The following is a 26142-nucleotide window of genomic DNA, read 5'->3' on the forward strand; positions in this document are numbered from 1 at the left end:
TTGACGTGTTTAATTTCCATTTCAGTGCTTCCAACTTAGTGGCTATAAGTGGGTTAGGAATAGGATTTCAAGTGATTTTGCAAAAATGGCCAAAAAAGCTCATTCCATACCCTACCTTTAACAATCAACAGCAAAAAAAAAAAAAAAGTCTAGGGTGTGTCTGTGTGTCTGTGTGTCTGTGTGTCTGTGTGTCTGTGTGTCTGTGTGTCTGTGTGTCTGTGTGTCTGTGTGTCTGTGTGTCTGTCTGTGTGTCTGTCTGTGTGTCTGTCTGTGTGTCTGTCTGTGTGTCTGTGTGTCTCTGTCTGTCTGTCTGTCTGTCTGTCTATGTCTGTGTGTCTCTGTCTGTCTGTCTGTCTGTCTGTCTATGTCTGTGTGTCTCTGTCTGTCTGTCTGTCTGTCTGTCTGTCTGTCTCAAAAAGGGTATAGCAAAAAGGAGAGGAGTAGAGTCGAACGTTAGAGAGGAGAAGGTGAAGGGTGTTCTTCAACACTGGTGCCATGTCTGTCCCAACTGCAGCATATGTAAAGTTCCAAAATCGTGTGTGTGCGTGAGAGAAGAGATCAGAGTTCACTCAGCTATCACTAGTCACACACACACACACACACACACACACAGTAAGACAAAAATGACCGGTCATCAGAAGCCTGAATTGACACAGAAAAAAACACAGAAAACACAGAAGCCACGCAAACAAACCAGTTGTCAAAAGGAATTTATTCCCAAATCTCTGTCTAGAGGAGTACAAATGAAGAGTTCCGATGCAAAATCCTCTAAACGCCACCTCCATCAAAAATGAGGTAACGATGGTGAGTGAATGCTTCCACATAGTTTACATTAATCAAACAATTTCACTTCCAAACCCGCTAAATCCTAGCCTGGGTGTTCCCATCCTGCCTTGCGCGGTGATTTCTTTCACGCTGCTAAGGCAGTCTGGACACTAGCGCCCAAATTTTCGCCTGATGTTGGTAACCAATCACAGAACGTCCGAGAAGTTTCCGTTGCCTTCTTGAGTCTACATCCGACGCCAAAGGATTTACACTGATGTCAATGGCAGCCCTTCGCGTTGCATATGAACGCGCGGGGGCACCTTCGACTTCCGATATTGACGCCAGGGCTCTTGGCCTGCGTCCTCGTTCGACGAGTTGGGTGTGAGACCGTGTTGGATGAGCTATGTGCATTTGATAGACCTCCGTGGCGCCCAATGAACGGATCTGGGCATTTTTTCAAATACGAGAAAATGAACGTCTGGTTGCCAGACCACGTCTCATTTGAGAAGGTGCAAGCCAGGCTAACTAAATCCCACACTCTGGTCTGAAATATTGATTTGTTTGCAAAACCCTACAGGAGCTCATTTAAAGTGTAACTGCACCCCATAACTCCACCCACTTCACATTTCTGAAAAAGGCTTTCAAAATGGTTGGGACGTTCTGAAATTTGGAAGGGAGTGCAGCACTGCTGCAGCCAATCAAAAGGGTGATTTCGTGTCAATCTGGGAATGAGTGCTGCAGACATGGCTTATCACAGGTAGGCTAATCAGGGCAGCAGGTGTTGGGGCGTTTCATTCCAAATTTGTAACCACCCGGTGACGTAGACTCTCCAGAGAAGTGCAGGACTACTAGTGCGTTCATGCAGCTCAGAACCTCGGAGAACCCGCCTTTAAAAAGTCCCGACCTCCGAAAAAAGTGTGTTCATGAGATCAGAACGGAAAATAAATACAGGAAACGCATAAATACGTTATTACAACTGCTTAGTATGGTTGAGCAAGAAGGAAAATATCTTGGGCGAGTGTTTCCATCTGTGTTGTTAATTTAGTGACAAGTTACCTTGCCTATTCGTAATGACAGTGAAATTCACCTCTTGTGTTGTTGCAAGGGAGGCCGTCGTGGTTGGAGAATATGATATGATATGATGACGTCAAGTCGGACACCTCAGGGCACAAAACTTCTGCACGAGTCTCCGAGCAAAAAATCCAGCCCGACCTAGCGTTCATGTCATTTTTCTGCTATTGGAGGTCAGAAATTTCCGAAGGTCCAATGTGCATGAACGCACTATACGTCAGCATTCCAATAGCATTTTGGACAAAAATGCCATGGCATGTTTCAACCTGTAGAGGGCGCGGAGAGCTATATCTCCAATACAAAATCATACGAAATGTTACTTTTCTAGGGAAATACAATTTTTGTCAAAATTAACCCTGGTAATAGTGTAGTTCACCACTTATGAGTAATTTCAATCAATCAACAGCTCAAAAAACATATTTTAGGGTGCAGTTACACTTTAAAAGAATAAAGTGGTCAGATGGATTTAGAGGGTTTTGCAACTGAACTCTTCAAATACTGTCATACAGTACTACAAAGAAGGGTAATTAGCAGCTAACCAAATATTTGTGCCCCTTAGGACCTCCTTAAACCATACAACTTTAACAAGATTTGGGAAAGATTCTAGACAGATTATAGACTGGGTAAACCCAGCCCGATCTGCCGACGATTTGGACTTCTCCCTGCAGCTCAGGCTGAAAACCTGCACAATTAACTCTCCTGCTTCCTGTCCACATTTGCTGGGTCCAATCACAAACTAGCTTATCCACCAGGCGCACCGGATCATTGGTCTGATTGGTTGAAGGACTATCCAAATGCATAGAGTCATTTGAACTATGCCCATTGATCATACCTCTTGTGCAGTAGAAATACAGCACAGACTCCCCAGACTAATGTTCAATCTTTAAAGATTGATCTTAGTCTGGTGATAGCCAGGCTAGACAGATTAGAGTCTTTTAACTAATGCTCCCTATTCAAGTTTTACTCAAAATACTACAATTCTTCACATTTCTTTCCCAAATCTTGTCAAAGTTGTTTGGTGTAAGGAGGCCCTTAGATAATATAAAACTAGTCAATGCTTTAGTGACATTCAAAGGATTGAATTGAGTGCATCGTCCACACGTATAAAAACACATCAATAGATATATACACAGATTAATGACATTATTTAGTCACAGGTAAGAACCATCATACCAAAACCGACAAACCTTTTTAAAAAAAAAAAAAATGATTGATTAAATACGATGTAGAAAAACAGGTTAGTGAAAAAACAGAGATCACAAAGAAGCTACTGCTTTGGTCCAGGAGTCGTTTCATCTCTTATGCTCTTGGAGTGTGTATGATCTTCAGGCAGAAGACCTGACCACTACTACAGATGTGTGTGTGTGTGTTTGTCCCAGTCCCTGATGCTCTAAAAGATGTGTGTATGTATCCACACCGGCCTGATGCCCTGGAGGAAGGTGTGTGTATGTAAGGGAATAGTGGATATGTTAAAGCTGCAGTCGGCAAGTCTGGCAGGTAGAGGAGACTTGGCCAACATGAATGTTTACAACTCTCATGCACCTACTACCACCTAGCACCCTCCCATTGAGTTGATGCTCGTTAGTGACTGTGCACGAACTGTGATTGACAGTCAGATCCCACACAGCCCTGTGCATATTGGACCAGAAGAACTGGGAGCACAGATAACACGCTCTGTGTAGAGGTAAGAGTACAGGGTTTTTTCTAAAACAAGTTGATATGTTGTTCTGTTGGAGCATGCTGCCGGTTTCAGTGAATATGAAATATGAAAACTCTTGCCGACTGCAGCTTTAAGGATGCCAAAATGTGTGTGTGTGCGCTTAAAATAAATGTCTGTGTGTTAACATACAGCAGCATGTACTAGTATTTGAGGTCTGTGTGTTGCTGACCTCTCAATGTCTGTGTGTGTGTGTGTGTGTGTGTGTGTGTGTCACCTTCCTCCATGTCTGATTGGGTGGGGATCCATGGCATTACGGTCTCCTTTAGGCTATTGTATCGGGTGGATCGAGTGTGTCTGAGGTATTAAGAGTGACTGAGGTGGTGGGGGTTGTGTGAAGTGTGTCTGAGTTATTGTGTGCGTGTGTGTCTGAAGGATTATATGTGTCAATGGTATCTTGTGTGTGTGATGGGTTGTCAGTGTGAGAGGTATCGTGTGTGTCTGTAGTAGTGGATGTGTGTGTTTTGTGTGATTGTCCTGCTGCGTCTTGCTCTGCTTTAAGACGCTTGTATTCTGTGCGAAAGAAACACACAAACACACAGGTCCCCAGACAGAACAGCCCCGCCATCACCAGCACAGGCACTGAGAGAGACAGACACACACACACACACACACACACACACACACACACACACACACACACACACACACACACACACACACACACACACAGAGAGAGAGAAAGAGAGAGAGAGAAACACAACACAAGAAAAGTTATTATGACTAATAAATACTAACTGTGTGTGTATGATCCTATAGCTGGTTGTTCAGTAAAACAGAAGTGAGAGTGGCAAGAGATGTTCCATGGGGGTACATTCACTTCCTCCTCAACGATTCCATGTCTGTGTGTGTGCGCAAATGATGGCTGCAAGTTGCTTGTGTGTGTGTGGTAACTGTAGGGACTGCCGTTTCCCTTTTGTGATCAGTGCATGACGCTGTTCTTAGTGCTTTTCCTCTGAACTTTGGGACATTTCTCTCAAATCCTCTTAAACATTTGCATTATGAGGTATGTGCATCTCTCACCAAAGAACAAAACTGAATGCACCATAATCAGCATTTATTTGAGTTTACCATAACCCATTTCCTCATGTGGTTGTGTTTACGTTAACCAAAACCACCACATTTTCCGCTTCTTGCGTAATGAGAGCATTCTAGGCGGAGGAAGAAGGTAGGATGTCCCACCCCACTCATCACACTATCTTATATTTTTTTGCCTCTGAACAAATTAAATCAATTCAATTCACATCAATCCCATGTAAACAATGAGGGTTCGAAAGACAATAAATTAAGCAAACGTTCCAAAAAATACCATGTCATTGGGGACGATCATTACATTTAATTAATTTCCTGTGTATTATCTGCATTGTGTATAAGCCTCAGGACAGTGTTTGATGCAAGTTAAAAGAAACAAAACCATATTAACACCATATTAACTGCCCCTGTGTATTAACCTCATAGCTGAAGAAATTTAGCAAAATCAATGTATAAGCCGCAGCTAATAGTTGGGAAATTACGGTAAAACATAGGCTTCAGGTCATTATGCTATTTGCATGCGTCCTGTTACCTCGGTTCTCCAGCTTGTGCCCTGGAAATCGTTCAAAGCTCAAAGTCATCAAGGATCTCTCATTTGTCTGATTGCTACCAGAGGAGGTAAGGAACGAGGAGAGTGGAGAGAATATAGGGCCAATATATGAGGAGGCAGAGTTGCATCCTACACACACGCGGTTTCAGTCTGAATGAGCGATCATTGGCCCAAACTGCAAAGGTGAAAAGTTCCTTCCCATTCCTGCACGTCTGTCAACTTTCGATTCACAACAAGTCCTTATAGCGATTTATTAGCGAAAATAGATGTCTAGATAGGCCAAGAACAGAGCTCCATACTCTACAAACTTGTTTGAAACCGAAAGTTGACAGATGTGGGAGGGAACTTTTCACCTTGACAGCTTGGACCAATGATCTCACAATTCCAACTGAAAACATTTCCGCATAGGATGCTCTTGTGTTTCCTTGCGTATCGCCCTTTCTCCTCCGTCCTCTCCTCATCCTCACCTCCTCTGGTTGTAATTAGACGAATAATGAGACGTCCTTGATGACTTCGAGCTTAGAACGGGGCACAAGCTACAGGACCAAGGAGAGCGGCCGCATGCAAATAGATGTTTCAGATCCAACCATCGTGCGTGCGTGCGTGCGTGCGTAACTCACCTCTCCAGCTGAGGGTCCCGCCGTCAACACACACAGAGAGGGGGGAGTCGGCCAGTTGTTTTGTCAAAGCTCCCAGGGTGATCATATACACTACAGACAACACCTGCCTACACACACAGAGAGAGAGAGAGGCGTAAGGGTCTACACTATGACAACATACACTGTATAGACCACACCTGCCCCACCAAACACACACATCAGTGTCTTCATTATGACCATATACACCACGGAAACACACAACACAGAAAACCTGCCTTCAAAGGCACAGGCACAGGCACAGATGTGTAAGAACAGAACTTGTAGTATCACATACTGTCACAGATACCCCCCCACACACAAACACAGGCATAGATACAGAACTTGCAGTGACACAGACACAGACACAGACACAGACACCGACACAGACGATGAGTAAGAACAGCAGCATCTCCGAGTAACACACGTACCCAGCAATGAAGATGAGGCCAGCTGAGGTGGCTTCGCCCACAGGATAGGAGCATTCTACCGTGAGCTCCATGGCAACAGGGTAGACGGAGAATCCAAAGAGACCAAACAGAGAACACATAACCGCCAGCAACACCTTCTGACCTCGCATCTGGGAAAACTACACACACACACACACACACACACATTAATAATTATACATACCCCTACTCAAGTACACACACACACATATATTATGCACACCTTCTGCCTCCGCAACTGAAAAAACATACACAGACGTACACACACATTAATAATTATACATACCCTCAACCCTACTCAAGTACACACACACACACACACATACACACACACATTATACACACCTTCTGATCTCACACATTACATACCACACCTCTGCCACCCACTACTTATCACCCTTAATCAGTGAACACTGCATACAACTGCATACACACATACACATACACATACACACACACACACACACACACACACACACACAGACACACACAGACACTGACCACAGCGAAGGCAGTGCAGCCTAGGGAGGCTAGGCACATGTTGATCTTTGTAACTTCTGTGAACTTCTTGGTCCGGTCCACATAGAGCCCAAGAGCTCCTGCCCCGATCACACCACACAGGATGAAAAGTGCCCCGCACAGACCAGCAAAGTCCTGAACACACAAGTGTTAACACATATTAGGAGTGTGTGTGTGTGTGTGTGTGTGTGTGTGTGTGTATGCACGCTGTGTGGTTTGTGTCGTACTGTGTTGTGTGCTTGCATGCGTGTACTGTGCTGTGTGTGTGCGTGTACTGTGCTGTGTGTGTGCGTGTACTGTGCTGTGTGTGTGTGTGTACACATACGTTGTTGTATCCTTTGACACACAGCATCTGTTCCAGTAGGCTGGAGAAGCAGGTGAAGATGCCGATGCCAGAGCCGAAACACAGTAGCAGCAGCATGTAGGCCCGGTTACGCAGGAGCTACACACACACACACACACACACACACACACACACACACACACACACACACAATTACACAATATACACAATATACACATCAGCCCACACACACAATTACACAATATACACATCAGCACACACACACGATACACAATTACATAATATACTCATGAACACACACACACACACACACACACACACACACACATAGTTACACTGTCACACAGGCCAGACAAAATACACACACCATATACAAGTACACAATATAGACATAAATACACACACACTATACTCAATTACACAATATACTCATACACACACACATCACACACAGTTACACCATATATACATACACACACACACACACACACACACACTCACACACACACACCATCACACAGGCCAGACACAATATACACACACACAGATCCTACAGATAGACCATAGAGGAATGTCCAGGACCTCTTCACATGTACACCGGATGCACATAGTTTCAGAATGAATGGGTATGGGTTACTGTGTGTGTGTGTGTGTGTGTGTGCGCGTGTGTCTATGTGAGTGTGCATCAGCCTAATGCCCTAGGGAGGTGTGTGTGTGTGTGTGTGTGTGTGTATGCATATACAGTACCAGTCGGATGCCCTGGAGGTATGTGTGTGTGTGTGTGAATGAATACCAATCGGATTCCCTGGAGGAAAGGGGGGTGTGCGTGTGTGTGTGTGTGTACCAGTTGGATGCCCTGTAGGTGTGTGTGTGTGTATACCAGTTTGATGCCCTGTAGGTAAGTGTGTGTGTGTGTGTGTGTGTGTGTATACCAGTTTGATGCCCTGGAGAAAGGGTTCTGAGTTGGAGGTCTCGGCGCTGGCTGAAGGTGGGGTTGGAGGGGTGCTCTCGCGGATACCCACTGTTGCTAGGAAACACACAACAGTAGCAGGGACCGAATACACAAAGAGCTGAAAAGGAGAGATAGACAGAAATAAGGTGAAGAGCAGAGAAGAGAATGGAGGAGCGCAGAGGAGAGAGGAGGAGAAGAGAGAAGGAGAGAAGAGGAGAGCAGAGAGGAGAAAAGGAGATGAGAGGAGAGAAGAAAGAGGAGAAAAGGAGGAAAACATCGAGGAGAAAAGGAGAGATAAGAGGAGATGAGAGGAGGAGAAAAGGAGAACAGAGAGCAGAGAAGAAGAGATGAGAGGGGGAGGAGGGAGAAGAGCAGATAGGAGAAAATGAAGGGAAGAAAGGAACAGTGATGTTTACAGATGCAAATCCATCTCAATATAAAGTTTAGTGTGTGTGTGTGTGTGTGAGTGTGTGAGTGTGTGAGTGTGTGAGTGTGTGAGTGTGTGAGTGTGAGTGTGAGTGTGAGTGTGAGTGTGAGTGTGAGTGTGAGTGTGAGTGTGAGTGTGAGTGTGAGTGTGAGTGTGAGTGTCTGTGGTGAAACTGGACTTACGAGTTTGGTGAGGTCTTGGAGGTTTGGAGAGCCCATGATAAGAGGAGACATAATGTTGGCGAGCAGAACACCAAGTGGGTTGGCTACAAAACACACACACACACACACACACACACACACTGGTCAGATCCTTCATTCGGCAGCACAAAGCAACCCAAAGACAGCACTATGGGTGTAAACAGGAGCACTGTGGGTGGACACAGGTGTGTTTGCAGGTGGAAACATGAATATTGTGGGTGGAGACAGGAACATTGTGGGTGGAGCCATGTGTGTTTTCAGATGGAGACAGGAGCATTGTGGGTGGTGACAGGTGCGTTGTGGGTGGAGACAGGTGCATTGTGGGTGGTGACAGGTGCGTTGTGGGTAGGGACAGGTGAATTGTGGGTGGGGACAGGTGTATTATGGGTAGACAGGTGCATTGTGGGTGGGGACAGGTGCATTGTGGATGGGCTGGGGTGCATGCGTGAGCTCTCACACATGGAGGCGATCATGTTGGCAGTGGCCCTCTGTTGCTGTGGAAACCAGACGGCGGCGAGTTTGGTGGGGCTGAAGATGACGAGGGGCTGGGCAGCGGCACACAGCAGCTGCCCCGCCAGCACCAGCGGGAACCGCACATGGACGTCCATCTCCATGGGCAACACCCCAATGAAGCGCAGCACGCTGCCCAGCATGTTCAGCCACGACCCCAGGATCAGCTGCCAACACATATCCAGATCACCATTATTCATTACTCAGAGATATATATATTTTGTAAACTAAGGAGGGGTTAAATCTCCTACTGCCAACACATATTGAGATCACAATTATTCATTACTCAGAGACGTTGTAAATATTATACATTTAATAAACTGAGGAGGGGTTAAATCTCCTACAAACGGAAGTGGGGTGAGTAATGGCTCTCAATCAACTCTATGGGCTCCTTAAGTTGACTTTGTTTAGAAAACACGATTTAACCCTTAGATTAGGACACCACTACAGTATTCAAGAGCATAATAACGATACCAAACTTAGTTAAAATTGGCCACTTTATACAGAGATGATGGGAGACTTCATCTACACTCAAGTTCAAAAATATGACTTTTGGTTAGAACCTTCATTACTGCTCCGCTTTAACCCTCTGTATAAAATATGCTTGCTTGCTTGATTTATTGATTTACTAATTAATTGATTGATCGTGAACCTCAGGCCACAGGCATCAAGGATCCAGGCACTGACACAAACACACACATACCACATACGCATGTGTACACACACATACTGTGAGCTGTAGGCTGCACCCATCAAGCACCCAGGTACAGGACACACACACACCCGTACCGTGAGACACAGGCCGCGGGTGTCAAGCACCCCGGTACTGACATACACACACACACACACACACACACACACACACACACACACACACACACACACACACACACACACACACACACACACACACACACATACCGTGAGCCGCAGGCCGCAGGTGTCGAGCATCCAGGTAGTGAGGCAGCTGAGAGGGATGGCCACGATCATGTAGACCAGCGAGAGCCAGTTAATATCATCCAGAGTGACCTGAAGAGCTTTTGCACACTCGTCTGCCACCGGGGCAAAGGTCAGCCACAGCTAAACACACACACACACACACACACTATGAGCATGGACATTACAACCTAAACCTACAATACAAAAGGACTCACAGACTGCAAAACAAACATACACAAACACAGCCATTTACACAAAATAACATATATCACAACATATGAACATTTACACAAACACACACAAGAACACACATGTTCATACAAACACACACAAGAACATACATGTTTACAAACACACACAAGTACATACATGTTTATACAAACACACACCCAAAACACAGAGTCATTGACACAGACATGAGTGACATCTCATAGACTTACATGCCTTGTATTCATTCTCGCTGCACGCAAACTGTAAATTCTACAAAATACTTAGAAATGCTAAAGAGAAAACTCCTCCAGTGTTGACTTCCATGGAGCGACCATGCCACATGGCAACCATTACTACAGTATGTGACAGAATCATTCAGCTTTTGGGGCCATGGCTTTGGTTCATGTCCAGACCTACTGCCAGCAGAAAACTGCTGGACAATGAATGGTGAAGAGAGCAGCAGTCACCAACTGTACATGATCTCCAGGAAGGAATCAAGCAGCCATGGATTGAGCCAGTGTCATCAGAGCACTGCAGAGTAGCCTACTTGTTGACAGTTTGCCCAGGCAGAGTAAGTTTGAAAGAATAAAATACATCAGACTAAATATTGATTGTTGTGTAGCAATTGCATGGTAGACAATAACAAATCGTTCCTGCTGTCTTGTGCTATTCTAAAAATGTGAGAATGTCATGGAACTGAATTTCACTCGTGTCTCTAGTTCCACCCGTCACACCTGTCATAAGCAACTTAAGCCAATGTCACACTGTCATAACACCATAACAACACTGACCACTAAGCCACACCACCATACTCTGCGACCTACTGACCCACAAGCGCATAGCACTGTCACAATATCATCATTACCCCACAACAACTATCTATATCAGAGATAGTAGGCGTGTGTGTGTGTGTGTGTGTGTGTGTGTGTGTGTGTGTGTGTGTTTTCTCTATCACCACCACTTCCCATATTTTGCTAGCGCCTCTGCTCACAGCTGGTTTTTAACTTCTTCACTTCCTCCAGTCACCTGACACGTGCATGCGCTGATACAGCCGCGCCGGGTGGCACCGGGTGTAGGCTACTGTAGGTCAAGCCCGACAAACTTGAACTTTAGACCACACTCTTAAAACGAATGTGAAACTTTAACTTTAAACTTTAACTGTTTTTAACACATCTCTATGTCCAGATAAGGACATCACAGTTTAGTTTAGTAGTTTCCAACACATTCGTGTTAAGAGTGCAGAACTGTCAAGACAACACGGTATGAAAACACATTATATGTGCTGCGTCGTCAGTCAAGTCATTGTCAACACAGCCCTTTCTGTGAACAAGGCTACAGAACAAAGCAAGCCTTCATAATAGCCAGGACATTCATTAGATTAGATTAAGGCTTAAATATGTCAAATAGTGTGGTACATTTCTCCGGTAAACTGGCCTACAAGTCAAAAGCACTTTCAGCATTCACGAGCACAGCTGTTCTGCGCAATAGTTCCATTCTGCCGCGGTCACTTTAATGCACTTTTCACGCGTCTGCTTTTATTTAGCCTACTCTTAACTTAGAGGCATGGATTCTATTTCGCCAAACTATTTCTATTGAATGAAAGTGACAGCCATCCAGAGTACAAAATCAGGGCACATACCATGGCATTGGAGCAGTTGAGCAGACAAAGCACCAGCAGAATAAGCCATCTCCTGCGGTACACTTTAAACTGAAGCAGTTTGGTCAGGATTTGGTTGGGTCCTGAGCTAGGCTCGCACCGAACCTCCTCCGAATCTGAGCCAGGCACCGCCGGGCTGTCGTGATCCATCAGGGCAGCGGGAGTTTCGTAAGTAGCCTACTCACAGTTCTCTTCCTCCTACCCGAGAGGCGCTCTAAAATCTGACAACTCTTTTAAAACCCTCAGGAGTAAGTCGTTCATCTTTAACTTGTCTTCAATCGGTCGTTAGTCTTGAGTGTGAGTGCCCTGGGAGAGAACGGTCCAACGAGGTTTTCTCGCTCGCTCGCTCCGGTGCAGGGAGCGAGTGATGTTCCGAGTTTCGTATAGTTATCAATCCTAGATGAATTCCGGGATGGCTGGAGCTCCACCCTGTGTGACTGCGGGCACATCGACTCGAACTAGTCTTAAAGAGAGCCGATTTAACGTGAAGTTTGAAGTTTTCACTCTTAGGGAAAAAAAGGTGCTGTAGAACCAAAAACGCTTCTATGGATGTTTCATATATGGCACCCCTAAATGGTTAAACCTTTTTGAAGGGTTAATCAAATGAATCTAAGGGTTCTTTAAAGCCTGTGTGGTAGCACTCTTTTTTAGTATGTGGAGTAGGCTATTAGCCTACATCTTTGATTTAGTCTACTTACCTACACTTGGATTCACTTAAACTGAAAACATAGCTGAATCATAGCTCAACACAGTATCGCCCTTATAGGCTACCGCCTAATCTACATAAAAACAACATGTTTGGCATTTAAATTATAAACCTAACTATATCTAGGTTAGGCTATCTCTGACCAAGGATCTAACATGTCATACAGTGATGCGTGCGGGCCTGCATTTTCGTATGTGTGCACAGAACTGCTTAAAGGTGAAATCACGATAAAAAAAAATCCTTCACCAGGTGTGTACGAGTCGAAACCACACATCTTTACAGAGATCAACGAGCCCATCAACATGTAGCAGTGTCATCAAGAGTTTCTCTCAGTGTGTGTGTGTGTGTGAGAGAGAAAGCGATTCATGTCAATCATAATGATATTGGTGTGTTGATATTGGTGCGATCAATCATCTGAATGTTCAGTTCTAATATTTTTCTACACATTGTTTTGTACGAGGCACATAGCCTAAAAAGGCTTGTGTCATCAAATGTCTTATCTGTGAGTTGTGTCTGTGGCTATGTGCTTTACAGAAAATAGGCTAGGCTATAGCCTCATTGAGAGGCAATGCGTAATTAGACCGCATCAGAAGTCCTTTGCAAGTGCAACATGTGTTGAGTCTGTGACTGCGTGTGTGATGTGTTGTCATTCTGTTGCACTTCAAACTTCCTTAAGCAACGCTGGAAGTGAATGAGCTGCTCAGATACAATGTAGCCTACTTAATCCCCCGCCCCCTCCTACACGCATCGGTGCGCATGCGCACAGCCTCACCAAGTGTGGGCTCTCGGTAGGTTTCGGGATCGCCCGGACATTTTCGCCTCTTTGTTTTACTGATAGTGGATTTAACTCGGATTGAACCCAATATCCTGCGGACTCCTCTGCTACCAAACAGGTCAGTTCACATTTCTTCAACGCGCTTTCGAAGCTTGTGCCATCCGACTGTCGTTTTGTGTGGTTAACGGGGGAACCGTGCAGTATTCGGTGATCCCTGAGCCGTGTCTTTTCCGCTTGGCCGTAGCTATGCATGCTATACGTGTTGTTAAATGCGCTCGTGTTGTGTGTATGGCGACGCCGGGCCCTGCAGTCGCGCCGGGGTCATCGCTGTCGCGAGGAAAAGTGCTTTTGAGGCGCTGGGAAGACGGGGGAGTACGTTTTTCGTGCCATCGTGTGTGTCCGTCGCAAACGGCTGAACATATCGCCCGAGATACTCGTGCTGTTTTCCACGGGAAACCAGTTTTTTTCCTGTTGTTGCCTGGAATGTTCGTGAGAGCTCCATCCACCCTCACGAGTCCGTGCGGACGCTGAAAGTTGGGGTACAGGCTCGCTGGGCTGTGTATTCGGACAGAACGGGGCTAAACAGTGTTAAGAAAGTTAAGAGACGGGGGTTATGTGAATGCGCCCGTGAGCATGTAATAACCTGTTTTACCGGGACAGTGGCGAGAGTGGAAGTGGGTGAAGTAGACGCAGCTAGGCGAGGGGTGAGGGGTGGATTTCACCCAGTGACAAGAGCGAGAGGTTCGACTACGAGCCGAGCGGAGGCCGAGCGCTGTGGGGTGTCGCTGGATGTTTCGGGTTTAGTATTCAGTGGCGTGGGTTACCCAAGACCCCCCGGATCAACGAAATCCTTAGTAATGTCTCACGAAGCAACCGCACGCCTATAGGAATTCAGACGCTTCGGCAACTTCTTAGTTGACCAGTCGACATTCTTGAAACGAGGGTGTGAAGGCTGGTGCGAGCTTGTGGCGAGTGTGTCTGTGGTGGTGAATTGGTTCGGTCCGGTGTCGGTAGGCCCTGTCTCAGCAGCCCGCTCGCTGGTCGCATTGATCAGCGCGTTGATCATTGATTAGACCGGAAGGCTGCGGAGAAGCCCGCATTGTGTCCCCGTTATTTCCCCAAGACTCCCGGTAACGACGCGAAGTATTTCTCTGGATACCTGTTGGAAAACTCCTCGAGCTGGTCTTGACACGCTCTCACACACACATGGTCTCTTCCTTCCCCTATCTCACCCGTTCTCTCACACAAAAGCTTACTATTCAACATGTCAAATGAAAGTGTGTGTGTGTGTGTGTGTGTGAGAGAGGGAGGGAGAGGGGAGGGGAGGGGGGCTACGAAATGGACTGCTGTTTAATCTCTTGACCCAAGAAGCTGTGAGGGTATCTGGCACAACAGCGGCCCATTGATGCGCCTGCCAAAAAATTTACACTCAAGCGCCAACTGTACTTTCGGATCTGTGTGTGTGTGAGTGTATGTCTGTGTCTGTTTGTGTTTGTGTGTGAGTGAAGTCTCTGATCCTGGTCTAGTGGTCACCTCCTTTTTGCCCTGGACGAGCAGATACAATCTCGCTTTTATAAATGTAAAATGCATAGAAACAGCTTCAGGTCACTGAAATTTCTGTGACGACCGTGTGTGTGTGTGTGTGCGTGTGCACAGTGCCGCACTGCCAACCTCTAAATGGAGGCTTGAGGATTCACCCACCTTTTTCATTGATATCACCCCCCCCCCCCCCACACACACACAGACAATATCCCAGTTTAGTTGGTGCTGGTTCTGTTCAAATGAAAGTTCTGAGCTGGGCTAAGGATCGTGTGTGTGTGTGTGTGTGTGTGTGTGTGTGTGTGTGTGTGTGTGTGTGTGTGTGTTCTGAGCTGGGCTAAGGATCGTGTGTGTGTGTGTGTGTGTGTGTGTGTGTGTGTGTGTGTTCGAGAGAGAGAGACTATCTGTGTGAGCAAGAGAAAGAGACTGAGTAAGAGTATGTGTTTTGAGTGTGTACAACTGAGTGAGTGTGAGAAGGAGAGTATCTGTGTGAGCAAGAGAGAGTGTGTGTGTGAGAGAGAGAGAGAGAGGTAGAGAGAGTTCAGGAACATGATCAGCTCTCAGTCATCAGGTTTACACAAGGTCACATCACACGCCCACGTATGGACGCAACTTGTGTGTGATATTTATGGACAAAATGTGTGTGTGTATGGATCTATGCTAGACTGTTGCGGCCCAGGCTAGTGTAGGCCGAGGATAAGAAAGGCATGTGCCCACCACATAATGCATCACTTGTGGTGGTGATCTTCAAGACCGATCAGGAATAATGTCTAGGGTATGATCAATCGATCAGGTATAATGGCCTGGGTATGATCAATCGATCAGGTATAATGTCCTGGGTATAATCAGGTATAATATCGTGGGTATGATCGATCGATCCAGAATAATGAATGTGGGTTGCTGGTTGCGGATGCATCAGAGGTGACCCGTGGAATTGGTGACTGAGGTGGTTGATTAGGTGCTGCAGAGCAGGTTCATTTGTTTTTGAAGTGTGCCCACTCATAACTGTAGAATATTGTTGCCCCATCTGCTAAGAGGCTAAGCTAAATCCAGTCAAAACAATCTAGTGGGCAATGCACCACCAGTGAAGAGATTTGAGGGGTCCTCAGATAGAGTGACTAGTTGGAAATGTAAGGCCAATTATGACAAGTCGTGGGGACAAGCACATCAAGAGGAAGGCTATGTAATTAGGCCATGCCCTCAGTTAACAGATAGACTATAGTTCACAGACAGCCATAGCTCATAATGACCTGTTCCGAGGTGGTGATGGCCCTAGACTGACTGAAGATGACTAATGATTAATGTTTGTGCCGCAAGCAAGCTTACTCACACAGATTTTGTGAGTGTGAGCCCATGTTCATGTTGAGCAGCAGGCATCAGTTTGGACAAGTCAGGAGCAGTACTCTATCTATCATGAATCAAATGGTGGTACCCATTGCTGTGATGCTAACTTAAAGGTGCTCTAAGCAATGTCACACATTTTTTAGCCTAAACATTTTTGTCACTTACAGCAAACATCTACTAGCTGTCTGTGCCCTGAATACACAGTAAAAACACAGCCTCTGTGGACATCCCAGGCTTAAAAAATCTCAACAAAAAGGGGGATGGAGTAGCGAGCTAGCTCTGTTTTGTTTGAACCTCTACAGAAGTGACGTTACCCAGTATCGCTTAGAGCACCTTTAATCGTATAGACGGACTGCATGGGTCAGTCTTACTCAGTTTTGCTAACTCCGTAGGTTTCCTGTTTTTATTTGTGTCAGTGTAGTGATCACTGTAGTGATTCACATTCACCATACTTTACACTTTTACCCAAACTTTGGGCGCTTTTGGCAGTTGACATTTGGGGAATGTATCGGTGTTATGGTGGTTCAACACATTTCATTTTCCATAAAAGCTTCCATGAAAGGTGTAAGAAGTAATGAGTGTGTAAGTGTCGTGAAGAGAGCAGATGTGTGTGACAGAATCTCAGTTTTTGTGTGTGTGTGTGTGTGTGTGTGTGTGTGTGAGTGTGTGAGTGTGTGAGTGTGTGAGTGTGTGAGTGTGTGAGTGTGTGTGTCTGAGGGGTGAGTGAGATCTTCAGGCCTCTATATCCCAGTCCCACTGCAGGTGTAGGCCTTCGCTATCAACCAGCGTGCACCCCTCCCCCACAGTCAATACATTGTTCACTACAGAGACTGCAGGGGGTGCAATGTGTTGTCACAGCGAAAAACTTAAACAACATTAGTCATTTTTTACATTAGTCATTTGGGAGGCTATGGCTGAATCGCAGTCTCTCCCCTCGCGGACTCATACACTTTGATGCATGTTCCAGCGAACTTGGTGAGGGCTTAGGGCTGTCCCAATCCAACATTGTGAAGTGCAAGAGGGAGAGCTCACTTGCACCCTTTCCGTAAGTCGGCATCTGTGCACAAATCTATGCACATGCTACAACGTGTTGTGACGTGAAGCACAGTGTTACCCAAAAGGAGAGTGGAAGCAAAACAACATTGGTAAACAATTGCCATAAAGTGGAAATGGAAGCATGATGGCAACACGTTTTTTGTGGTATCTATAATAGGGTATAGGTGCTGCCCCATTCCTGTCGTTAGCATTTTCAATCCTTACACCCTCGTAAACCTGATCACCTACGATGGATGTGAGTTAAGGGTGTGAGGGTTTGGGACGTGTGTGTGTGTGTGTCTGTGTGTGTGTCTGTGTGTGTGTCTGTGTGTGTGTCTGTGTGTCTGTCTGTCTGTCTGTCTGTCTGTCTGTCTGTCTGTCTGTCTGTCTGTCTGTCTCAGATGCCTGGAAGAATAAGAATGTGTGTGTTCTACCAGTCAGATGCTCTGTGTCTGCATTGTTATGTGGTGTAAAACCAACTGTAAGTATAAGCTGTACTAGTAAACAGAGCAATGAAACCTATCCGTACAGTCTCATTCATTCTCTTGTTCTTCTCTCCAAATCACGTCATGAAACATCCACTCATCATGAGCCTGTCACAGAGCTGCTACAATTATGTGATATAAACATGAGCCCTGTCACAGAGCTGCTGCAATCATGTGTCATAAACATGAGCCTTGTCATAGAACTGCTATAATCAAGTCATAAACATGAGCCCTGTCATAGAGCTGCTATGATCATCTCATAAACATGAGCCATATCACAGAGCTATTGCAATCGCGTCATAAACATGAGCTTTGTCACAGAACTGCTATGATCGCATCATAAACATGAGCCTTGTCACAGAGCTGCTATGATTGTGTCACAAACATGAGCCCTGTCACAGAGCTGCAATAATCACATCATAAACATGAGCCATGTCACAGAGCTACTACAATCGTGTCATAAACATGAGCCCTGTCACAGAGCTGCTACAATCATGTGTCATAAGCATGAGCCATGTTTCAGAGCTGCTATAATCATGTGATATAAACATAGCCTTGTCACAGAGCTGCTATGATCGCGTCATAAACATGAGCCCTGTCACAGAACTTGTATAAGTTATGTCATAGATATGAGACGTATCATGGAGCTTCTGCAAGCACAGCTCTTAAACATGAGCATTGTTGTAGAGCTACTAAAAGCATAAGTCATAGGTGTGCAGTAAATGTGCCCAGTTGGCGCTTGTCATGACCGTCACAATGCACTGCAGTGTTGCCAGTCATTCCTCAGTGTCCTCTGTGACTGTGGTGATGGTGGACAGACAGACTGACAGACAGACAGCCTTCAACAACCATCATCTGCCATTAGCAGACAGAAAGCTGTTAAGCTGAAGAAACAGAGGCTACGCAGACAGGCTCCAGTACCTCTGGGGAGCTGTGGGAAACATCTGTCTCTCAGCAGTGAGAGCAGCACCCGTCTCGCAGCGCAGCGCAGCATGAGTAGGCTGGGATGAAGCGCTGCTTGGATCACCCCGGCCCACACTCACTCAGCTTAGAGGAGGGTTCTCCAGCCCAAACCTGTTCCACTTAGTACAGAGAGAGAGAGAGAGAGAATTGAAATAATTGTTATGCTTAAGTTTAAAGTAGTTCCTGTCATGTTTCAGTTGGAAGTAGTTCCTGTTATACTTCAGTCTGAAGTGGTTCCTGTCGTGCTTTAGTTGGAAGTAGTTCCTGTCATGCTTCAGTTGGAAGTAGTTCCTGTCATACTTCAGTCTGAAGGGGTTCCTCTTGTTCTTCAGTCTGAAATGGTTCTTGTTGTGATTGTGAAGCAGTCCTCCTAACTACTCCCTGTAATGAAGCAGTCTGAAGAGGTCCAAGCGAGTTGTAGAAATGGAAGTGAAATGTGCTGAATGCTGTTTCTATCTATAACATCTATAATACTCCAATACTGTTGGAACGACACAGATCATCTAGAATATTCCAATTTATTTCAGTTATTCCGTTGTTGAGTGTAATCGTCATGCAGTCAGCTGATGTTAAAAGGCTGCCCAGCCAAACCTGGGCCAAAGCGTTAATTAGCCTACCTGGGCGTCTAGGTGCACACAGGGGCTCTATCGGAGAGAGTTGTTGCTGAGGGTGTATGATCTGTAGTGGGAACACCTGAGAGAACACACACCTGAAGATGATGACACGAGAATGTGAACATGAGTTCACGTTCTCTTCCACCAGTTATATAGATCATTTAAACTCTTCCACCAATATACAGATCATTTCAACTTTGAAACTCATTCATTCTTTGTCCACTTTTGTTTATTTTTCAACTTTTTCAGCACGTTATAATCCTCACATGCATTGTTGGTTGTCAAAGTCCAGTGATGAGTGTGAAATAGTTTTTTAATTATTTATTATTTTTTATTTTGCTATTGTTGTATTGAACATTTGGTGAATGGTGAATTACATTTGAAACAGTTCAGCAGTCCAAATCCATGCATGCAGATTAATTACCAACAAGATTAGGATTGACTGTACAGATTTCACAAAAATAGTTGCTGATAGTTGTTCAAATGGGTAGACACTGAAACATCAATGTTTGGGACCTTTGAGCTGCTACACTTGCTACTGTACTAAGAGGAGACTGTCTTGCTGTAGGTGTGTGTGTGTGTGTGTGTGTGTGTGTGTGTGTGTGTGTGTGTGTGTGTGTGTGTGTGTGTGTGTGTGTGTGGTGTGACGGACTGCCATACTAACGAGCCTGGCTCTCTGGTGTTGCGGTCAAGCTGCAGGTTTTGTACCCCTTTGCTCCTGTGTGTGTGTGTGTTGTGGACCACCTCACATGTTGGTGCAGTAGTGCACTACGTCCTGATGTGTTTGTGGTTATGACAGTATGGTTACTATGTCAGCAAACATGGTCAAAGAAAGCCATGTGTGAAATTTGTCTTTGCCACCATGTTGGCCTCAGTGTGAGAGAGTGTGTTTGTGTGTGTGCGTGTGTTTGTGTGTGTGCAGTAGTGCACTTCATCCTGATGTGTTTGTGGTTATGATAGCATGGTCACATATGTCAGCAAACATGGTCAAAGTAAGCCATGTGTGAAGATTGTCTTAGCCACCATGGAGGCCTCAGTGTGTGTGTGTGTGTGTGTGTGTGTGTGTGTGTGTGTGTGTGTGTGTGTGTGTGTGTGTGTGTGTGTGTGTGTGTGTGTGTGTGTGTGTGTGTGTGTGTGTGTGTGTGTGTGTGTGTGTGTGTGTGTGTGTGTGTGTGTGTGTGTGTGTGTGTGTGTGTGTGTGTGTGTGTGTGTGTGTGTTATACTGAGGAAACAGAGCTGTGCTGAACACTCTGTGTTCCTGATGTTATTTGGACCCCCTACACAGTTTCCCCACAACTGTGTTCTGCCCTTGACAAACACAGCTGACCTCATCACTCGTGTGTATACACACACTCACTCACTCACTCACTCACTCACTCACTCACTCACACACACACAGAGACAGACACAGACACAGACGCACACACGGTGTTTGTTGGAACCGTTAGACTCTTACACACTCCCCTGGCCTCCACAAACACGTCTGACCTCATTACTGGTGTTGAAACAGCTTAAAGAAGAACCCTGGGATTGAGTCTAGATCAGTTGAGCACTAATTATTACTGGGGTGGGACATGAATGAAAAAAATTGGTCTATCATTGAGAAAGAATGCTGAAACTGCTGTCATTAAGGCTAAACAGTGGAAACAGTGAAGTGTGTGTGTGTGTGTGTGTGTGCGTGTGTGTGTGTGTGCGTGTGTGCGTGTGTGCGTGTGTGCGTGTGTGCGTGTGTGCGTGCGTGCGTGCGTGCGTGCGTGCGTGCGTGCGTGCGTGCGTGCGTGCGTGCGTGACTAGCCTCTCAGACTGAAGTTAAGTCACATATCATGTGTCTCCAGGATACGTCACAGTTATCCTTTTTGAGTCATCTGTTTGAAATGCATGTGTATCTGTGTCTGCTTGCATGATTACGTTTTGTGTGTATGTTTGTTTGTTTGTCTGCGTGACGCTGAACTTGAAGTGCTTCACTTTATTAGCTCTCTCTCTCTCTCCCTCTCTCTTTCTTTCTCCTTTTCACTTTTTTTTCTTTCTCTCTCTCTATCTTTTATCTGTCCTGATAAAAACGGTCTGTCTGTTCTATGACCTCTCTCCAGTCCACTCTCTGTACTTTGAGCACATCTTAAACTGCGCAACCAAAATAATCAATGACCCCTCTCATTCAAACCACCACTTGTTCCAGCTGCTCCCCTCTGGACAATGCCACAGGTCCATACAAACTCAAACCACACGTTTGCCAAATAGCTTCTACCCTTCAGTAATATGACTACAAAATTGATTTGAAGAATGTTTTTGTGTATTTATTTACTTATTTATTCATTATTTTCTCATTTACTGGGTTACTGTTCACTATTGTTATGTGGCTGTAAAGGATATCTGTCTATTGATCCTATCTGTCTGTCTAGCCATCCATCTATATAGGAATCTACTCTTTCTTTATCCCTCCCTTTCTCTCTCTCTCTCTCTCTCTCTGTGTCTCTCTCTCTCTCTCTCTCTCTCTCTCTATGTAATTCAGCTTTATATATGAAAACTGTGTTGATGCATATTATTGAGTGATTTGTGTTTTTGTTCTTGTCAGGTGTATGAGGGGCGGTCCGTGATGAAGAGTTAGCCCCTCCCCCTTTCCTGGACACGCGAGCTGATTGGCTCCCCTCCTCAGCTTACACATGGCGGCCCTCGGGGTAAGAAACGACCTTTCACCTTTAACTGCTCCTTTTAAATGCACTGTTTCTGTGTGTGTGTTCTGAGAGAATTGATATTGATAAATAGTGTTGTCACCGTGGGAAAAGCTGTGACTTTTCAGACACTGACACTTTTATTCCAATTAGAGTCGAAATAAAAATTACACTTATAAAGACCTCGATCGGAATAACATTGCCGATCTGATTAGAATTTTAATGAGAATGAAAGGGGTGGTGTACTCCGTTCTTATTCCGATTGAACAACCATGGATGTGGTCTATCGGATTGCCTGCTGTATCCTCTCAAGGAAAAGTAAAGCAACAACGGCTGTTCCGATCAAAGATTCTAGCATAGATGGCACACATTTTTCAATCGGAATAGTTTAATCGGAACAACAAAAAAACTTTCCATGTAAACTCATCTAGTAGTTTTCGGCAGCAGCATTCAGACCTTCAGACAGATTTCCAGCTGGGTTCAGACAAATATGAGCTAAAGGAACGTGCACCTTAAAGGCCCCTGTTTGAGTGAATATTCCAGTGTTTCTTAACTGGTGGACCCAAAAATGGGTTTCTTAACTGGTCGGGACCCAAAAATGGGTTGTGGAACCGTTCCGGGTGGGTTGCGGAGCTTTTATTAAAAATGCTACCTTATCAGATGTAATATTGTACCTTTATTTTAACAGACTTTAATCGTAGCCAATGTCAGTCATTACCATGGACATAAGCAATGTTTATGTGACCTGTCATGTTAGACATAATTTTAGTGGTAAACGCAAACGTAATGCCAAACATCCACATGTTCCAGACAAGTAGGTCTACAGGCACTTTGTATGTTAGCATGTAGCTCACCATATCCGTTTGAACGCTAAATAAATATATGGGTCGCGACTTTATGAACATAGGAAATTGTGGCTCACATAGCCAGACCAGTTAAGAACTTGTTTATTGTATATCTTCTCACTTTCTCTCTCTATCTCTCTCTCTCTGTGTGTGTGTGTATAGAACCCAGACATGTTGACGCGGAAGATTAAGCTGTGGGACATCAATGCCCACATCACCTGTCGTTTGTGTGAGGGCTACCTGATAGATGCCACCACCGTAACTGAGTGCTTACACACCTGTAAGTACACACTCTGCTCAGCGGAAAACACACACTCACACTTTGCACGTGTCGTCACAACTACTGGCTAGCGGGCAGGAATGTCATTCTCCAGCAACGAAACCCAGTAAACTAATCAAGGACCTTGCCAGGGCGTCGCCAGTTTTACTCTATGAAAGTTGGTGTTTTGAGGTATAAACAACATGCCAGATAGTTGTTGTGCAATTGGATAAGCTGGGGTTATGTTTTTTTTTACTACTTATCAAGCTGTCATTCGCCGGCAGCGTTTCTTGCTCGCGAGGTATCCATGGTAGTCACGTGACAACAAAGTATGGATAGTACACAAAGTATGGATAGTACCTTTTGCCCACATGGTAATGTAGGAACTTTCATGCATTCGTTGTGGAGCTGCCAAGATGTGTTTTTTTTCTGGAGTAGTGTAGTTGACACCATATAATTTAACACCACATTTCCAATGGATCCTGCACTTGCACTCAGGGCTGTACGCTAAGCTTTTTCACTAGGAGCACAGGTAAAAATTTAGGAGCACTATGAAATTTCCTTGAAAACCTTCTTGCCTTAAGCAGGATACAGATCATTCACAGCAGTGGCAATCATAGTCTCTGCTCAAACCCTACACACACAGAAAATGGCTTGTCTTGTTTCTATATCATATTTTGAATTCAGAATTTGTATACATTTTGTTATCAATTTATAGCATTTTAGGATCTGCATAATTACTTATAGCTTAAAATATTCAGTAAACTGAATACTTCATATTGATTACACTGTAATGATATTACAGGGGTGGTGTGTAGGTCTAATTGAGTGCCTGTCACTTTAAGATGTACGTGAACATAATTAGGTTTCATTCGGTTTTAGGAAAAGAGTCAAGCATAGTTCAAGGATACATCATGTTTTCATTAAATAACTTAAATGTTCAAAAAACGAACAAAGGTAAAGACAAATATTTCTGGTGTAATAGAAAAGATGAGTGTCCACTGTCCAGTAACGTTAACTTCTATGATTTAGGTAGCCTACCATGGCATGGCATCGTGAGTTGTCGCTTTTACCTTGGTCATGTTTAATTGGCTGGTGCAACTTACTCTACCATGACTCGTCTTGGAGTTTGGTAGGCTATATCTGTTATATCCAATGAGTGACAACCAGAGCTCAAAATAAAACGTTACGGTATTCTCCTGATAACGTTAGTGGAATGGAATTAATGTGAATGTAACCTCCATACAAAGACGCAGAGTGGCTATATGATGCGCACATTTGCAATGAAAATTTTCCGCCTTTTTAAAGCAGGTGTAGCCTACACCAAATCGTGGTTAAATCCATCATTTAGACAACAGAATCAGTCGGATTTCTTTCATAGAAGTCAACCAGGCCTATGTCAAATGCAGGCTGGGGTGAAGCTACTGTAACACTGTTTCCACACCGTGTTTAGCCTATCAACCGTGATAATAATAATATGTGAAATGAACACGGTAATTGTAGGCTATATAGTCGACATTCTTATCATGGTTTGCCGTTTCAACGGTAGGCTAATCGCTACAAAGTCACCAACTGATAATGAACAGATTGAAGAAAAAGAATGGTTTTGGAGTGACATTTATTGCGTGTGTGAGAGACAGCAAGGTTGATGCTGAAAGCGTGAGTTTCCAGCCAGGAGCGTTAGAGTTGTCAACTATGAAATTTGTATACAGATGCGCGAAAATTGTAGTAGCCTATACTTTGATCCACTTGGTATGGATTTTTAGGAGCAAAATGCGAATAAAAGGGTTGAATTCAGTACTCGCACCTGTGCTCCCATTTCATATTTTCAATTAGCACTAATATATATTTACTCGCATTTGCGACGAGGTGCTCGCAGCGTACAGCCCTGCTTGCACTACACCTTTGCTTGATGATTCAAAAAGGTCACATCACAAAGAACACCTGGTTAGCAGGTATGACCGTGGCCAAGCATGAGTGATTCAGAGGTGGCGTCCCACCCTGTGATCTTTCTGTAAAACACTGGTTGTATACACTATTAGACATCATTTACTTAAGAGCCAATAATATCTGTCTGGCTGGGATGACTTGACAGGGGGATTTGACTGACATAGCTCAGCCAATGACATAGCTCAGTCAGAATAATGGATCTTATAGAGAAGATGTTCATACCTATTGCAGAGTCTACAAATGTCCCGTAGAATAGTAACTCTGGCTTCTTTGCCGTTGTCTAACTGTGTATTCAAGGGTTAATTGACATGAAAGGCTCTCGGTGAGCCCGTTTATTCCCTGTGGAGCCAGGTGTGTTTGAACCTGCCAATATTCTGAATGTAATTAGTCTCTACACGGATCTGGTTAGGTGTTTGCGACTAGTGGATCAGCACTAGTCTACTACATGATAAAGAAGGACGTGTAGTAGACACTAATTACATTCAGAATAGCGGCAGGTTCAAACACACCTGGCTCCACAGGAAATAAACAAGCTCACCGAGAGCCTTAAGTGCAACTAGTCAATTCACTGTGGCGAACTTGTTGTGGTGAAACTGTGGCTGTGGTTCTGTGGCTCTGCAGTCAGGTCGTTCTCCGTATTGTAGACTCAGGGTCAGACTGGTGGGCAGAGAGAGCCACACTGCCTCCTGGTGGCTGGGGGGTGAAATTACTGCATTTAAACACCAGAGGGCACCAAAGCACTTCAAAACAACACACACATATTGGCTCAGCAGCACTTCAGAACAGTACACACACACACACACACACACACACACACACACACACACACACACACACACACACACACACACACACACACACATCGCTAAGAACACACATTCCCTTCCCTGGGTAACACACATCGAACCAACTGTGCCAGGAATCGCTAAGATACGTGTAAGGATGGGCCAGCAGTAGAAATCCATGATACCTTTAAAATGGTCAGTCGTAATTGTTGATTGTGTGTGTGTGTGTGCAGTCT

General features: G+C 44.9%; 2 protein-coding genes across 2 annotated transcripts in view; one reads left to right on the forward strand and one right to left on the reverse strand.

Moving 5' to 3' along the window:
- Positions 1 to 691: 691 nt before the first annotated feature.
- On the reverse strand, positions 692 to 12312 carry LOC134095843 (solute carrier family 49 member A3-like). Its single transcript, XM_062549552.1, has 10 exons — positions 11920 to 12312; positions 10053 to 10211; positions 9079 to 9298; positions 8604 to 8686; positions 7975 to 8112; positions 7064 to 7180; positions 6721 to 6873; positions 6202 to 6359; positions 5756 to 5862; positions 692 to 4135 (listed from the first exon to the last, which is right to left on the reverse strand). Exons 1-10 carry the CDS (start codon positions 12085 to 12087, stop codon positions 3819 to 3821), a joined length of 1620 nt encoding a protein of 539 aa, XP_062405536.1. The 5' UTR covers positions 12088 to 12312; the 3' UTR covers positions 692 to 3818.
- Positions 12313 to 13425: 1113 nt separating this feature from the next.
- Positions 13426 to 26142, forward strand: part of LOC134095868 (polycomb group RING finger protein 3) — a gene marked incomplete in the record, with an annotated part of 21438 nt that continues 8721 nt past the window's right edge. The window contains 4 exon segments of the mRNA XM_062549582.1: positions 13426 to 13536; positions 21971 to 22073; positions 23075 to 23192; positions 26140 to 26142. The exon segment at positions 26140 to 26142 is cut by the window's right edge and continues 94 nt beyond it. Coding sequence (XP_062405566.1) covers positions 22059 to 22073; positions 23075 to 23192; positions 26140 to 26142 — 136 coding nt within the window.

This window comes from Sardina pilchardus, chromosome 11 (genome assembly GCF_963854185.1).
Source record: "Sardina pilchardus chromosome 11, fSarPil1.1, whole genome shotgun sequence".
Lineage (NCBI taxonomy): Eukaryota > Metazoa > Chordata > Actinopteri > Clupeiformes > Clupeidae > Sardina > Sardina pilchardus.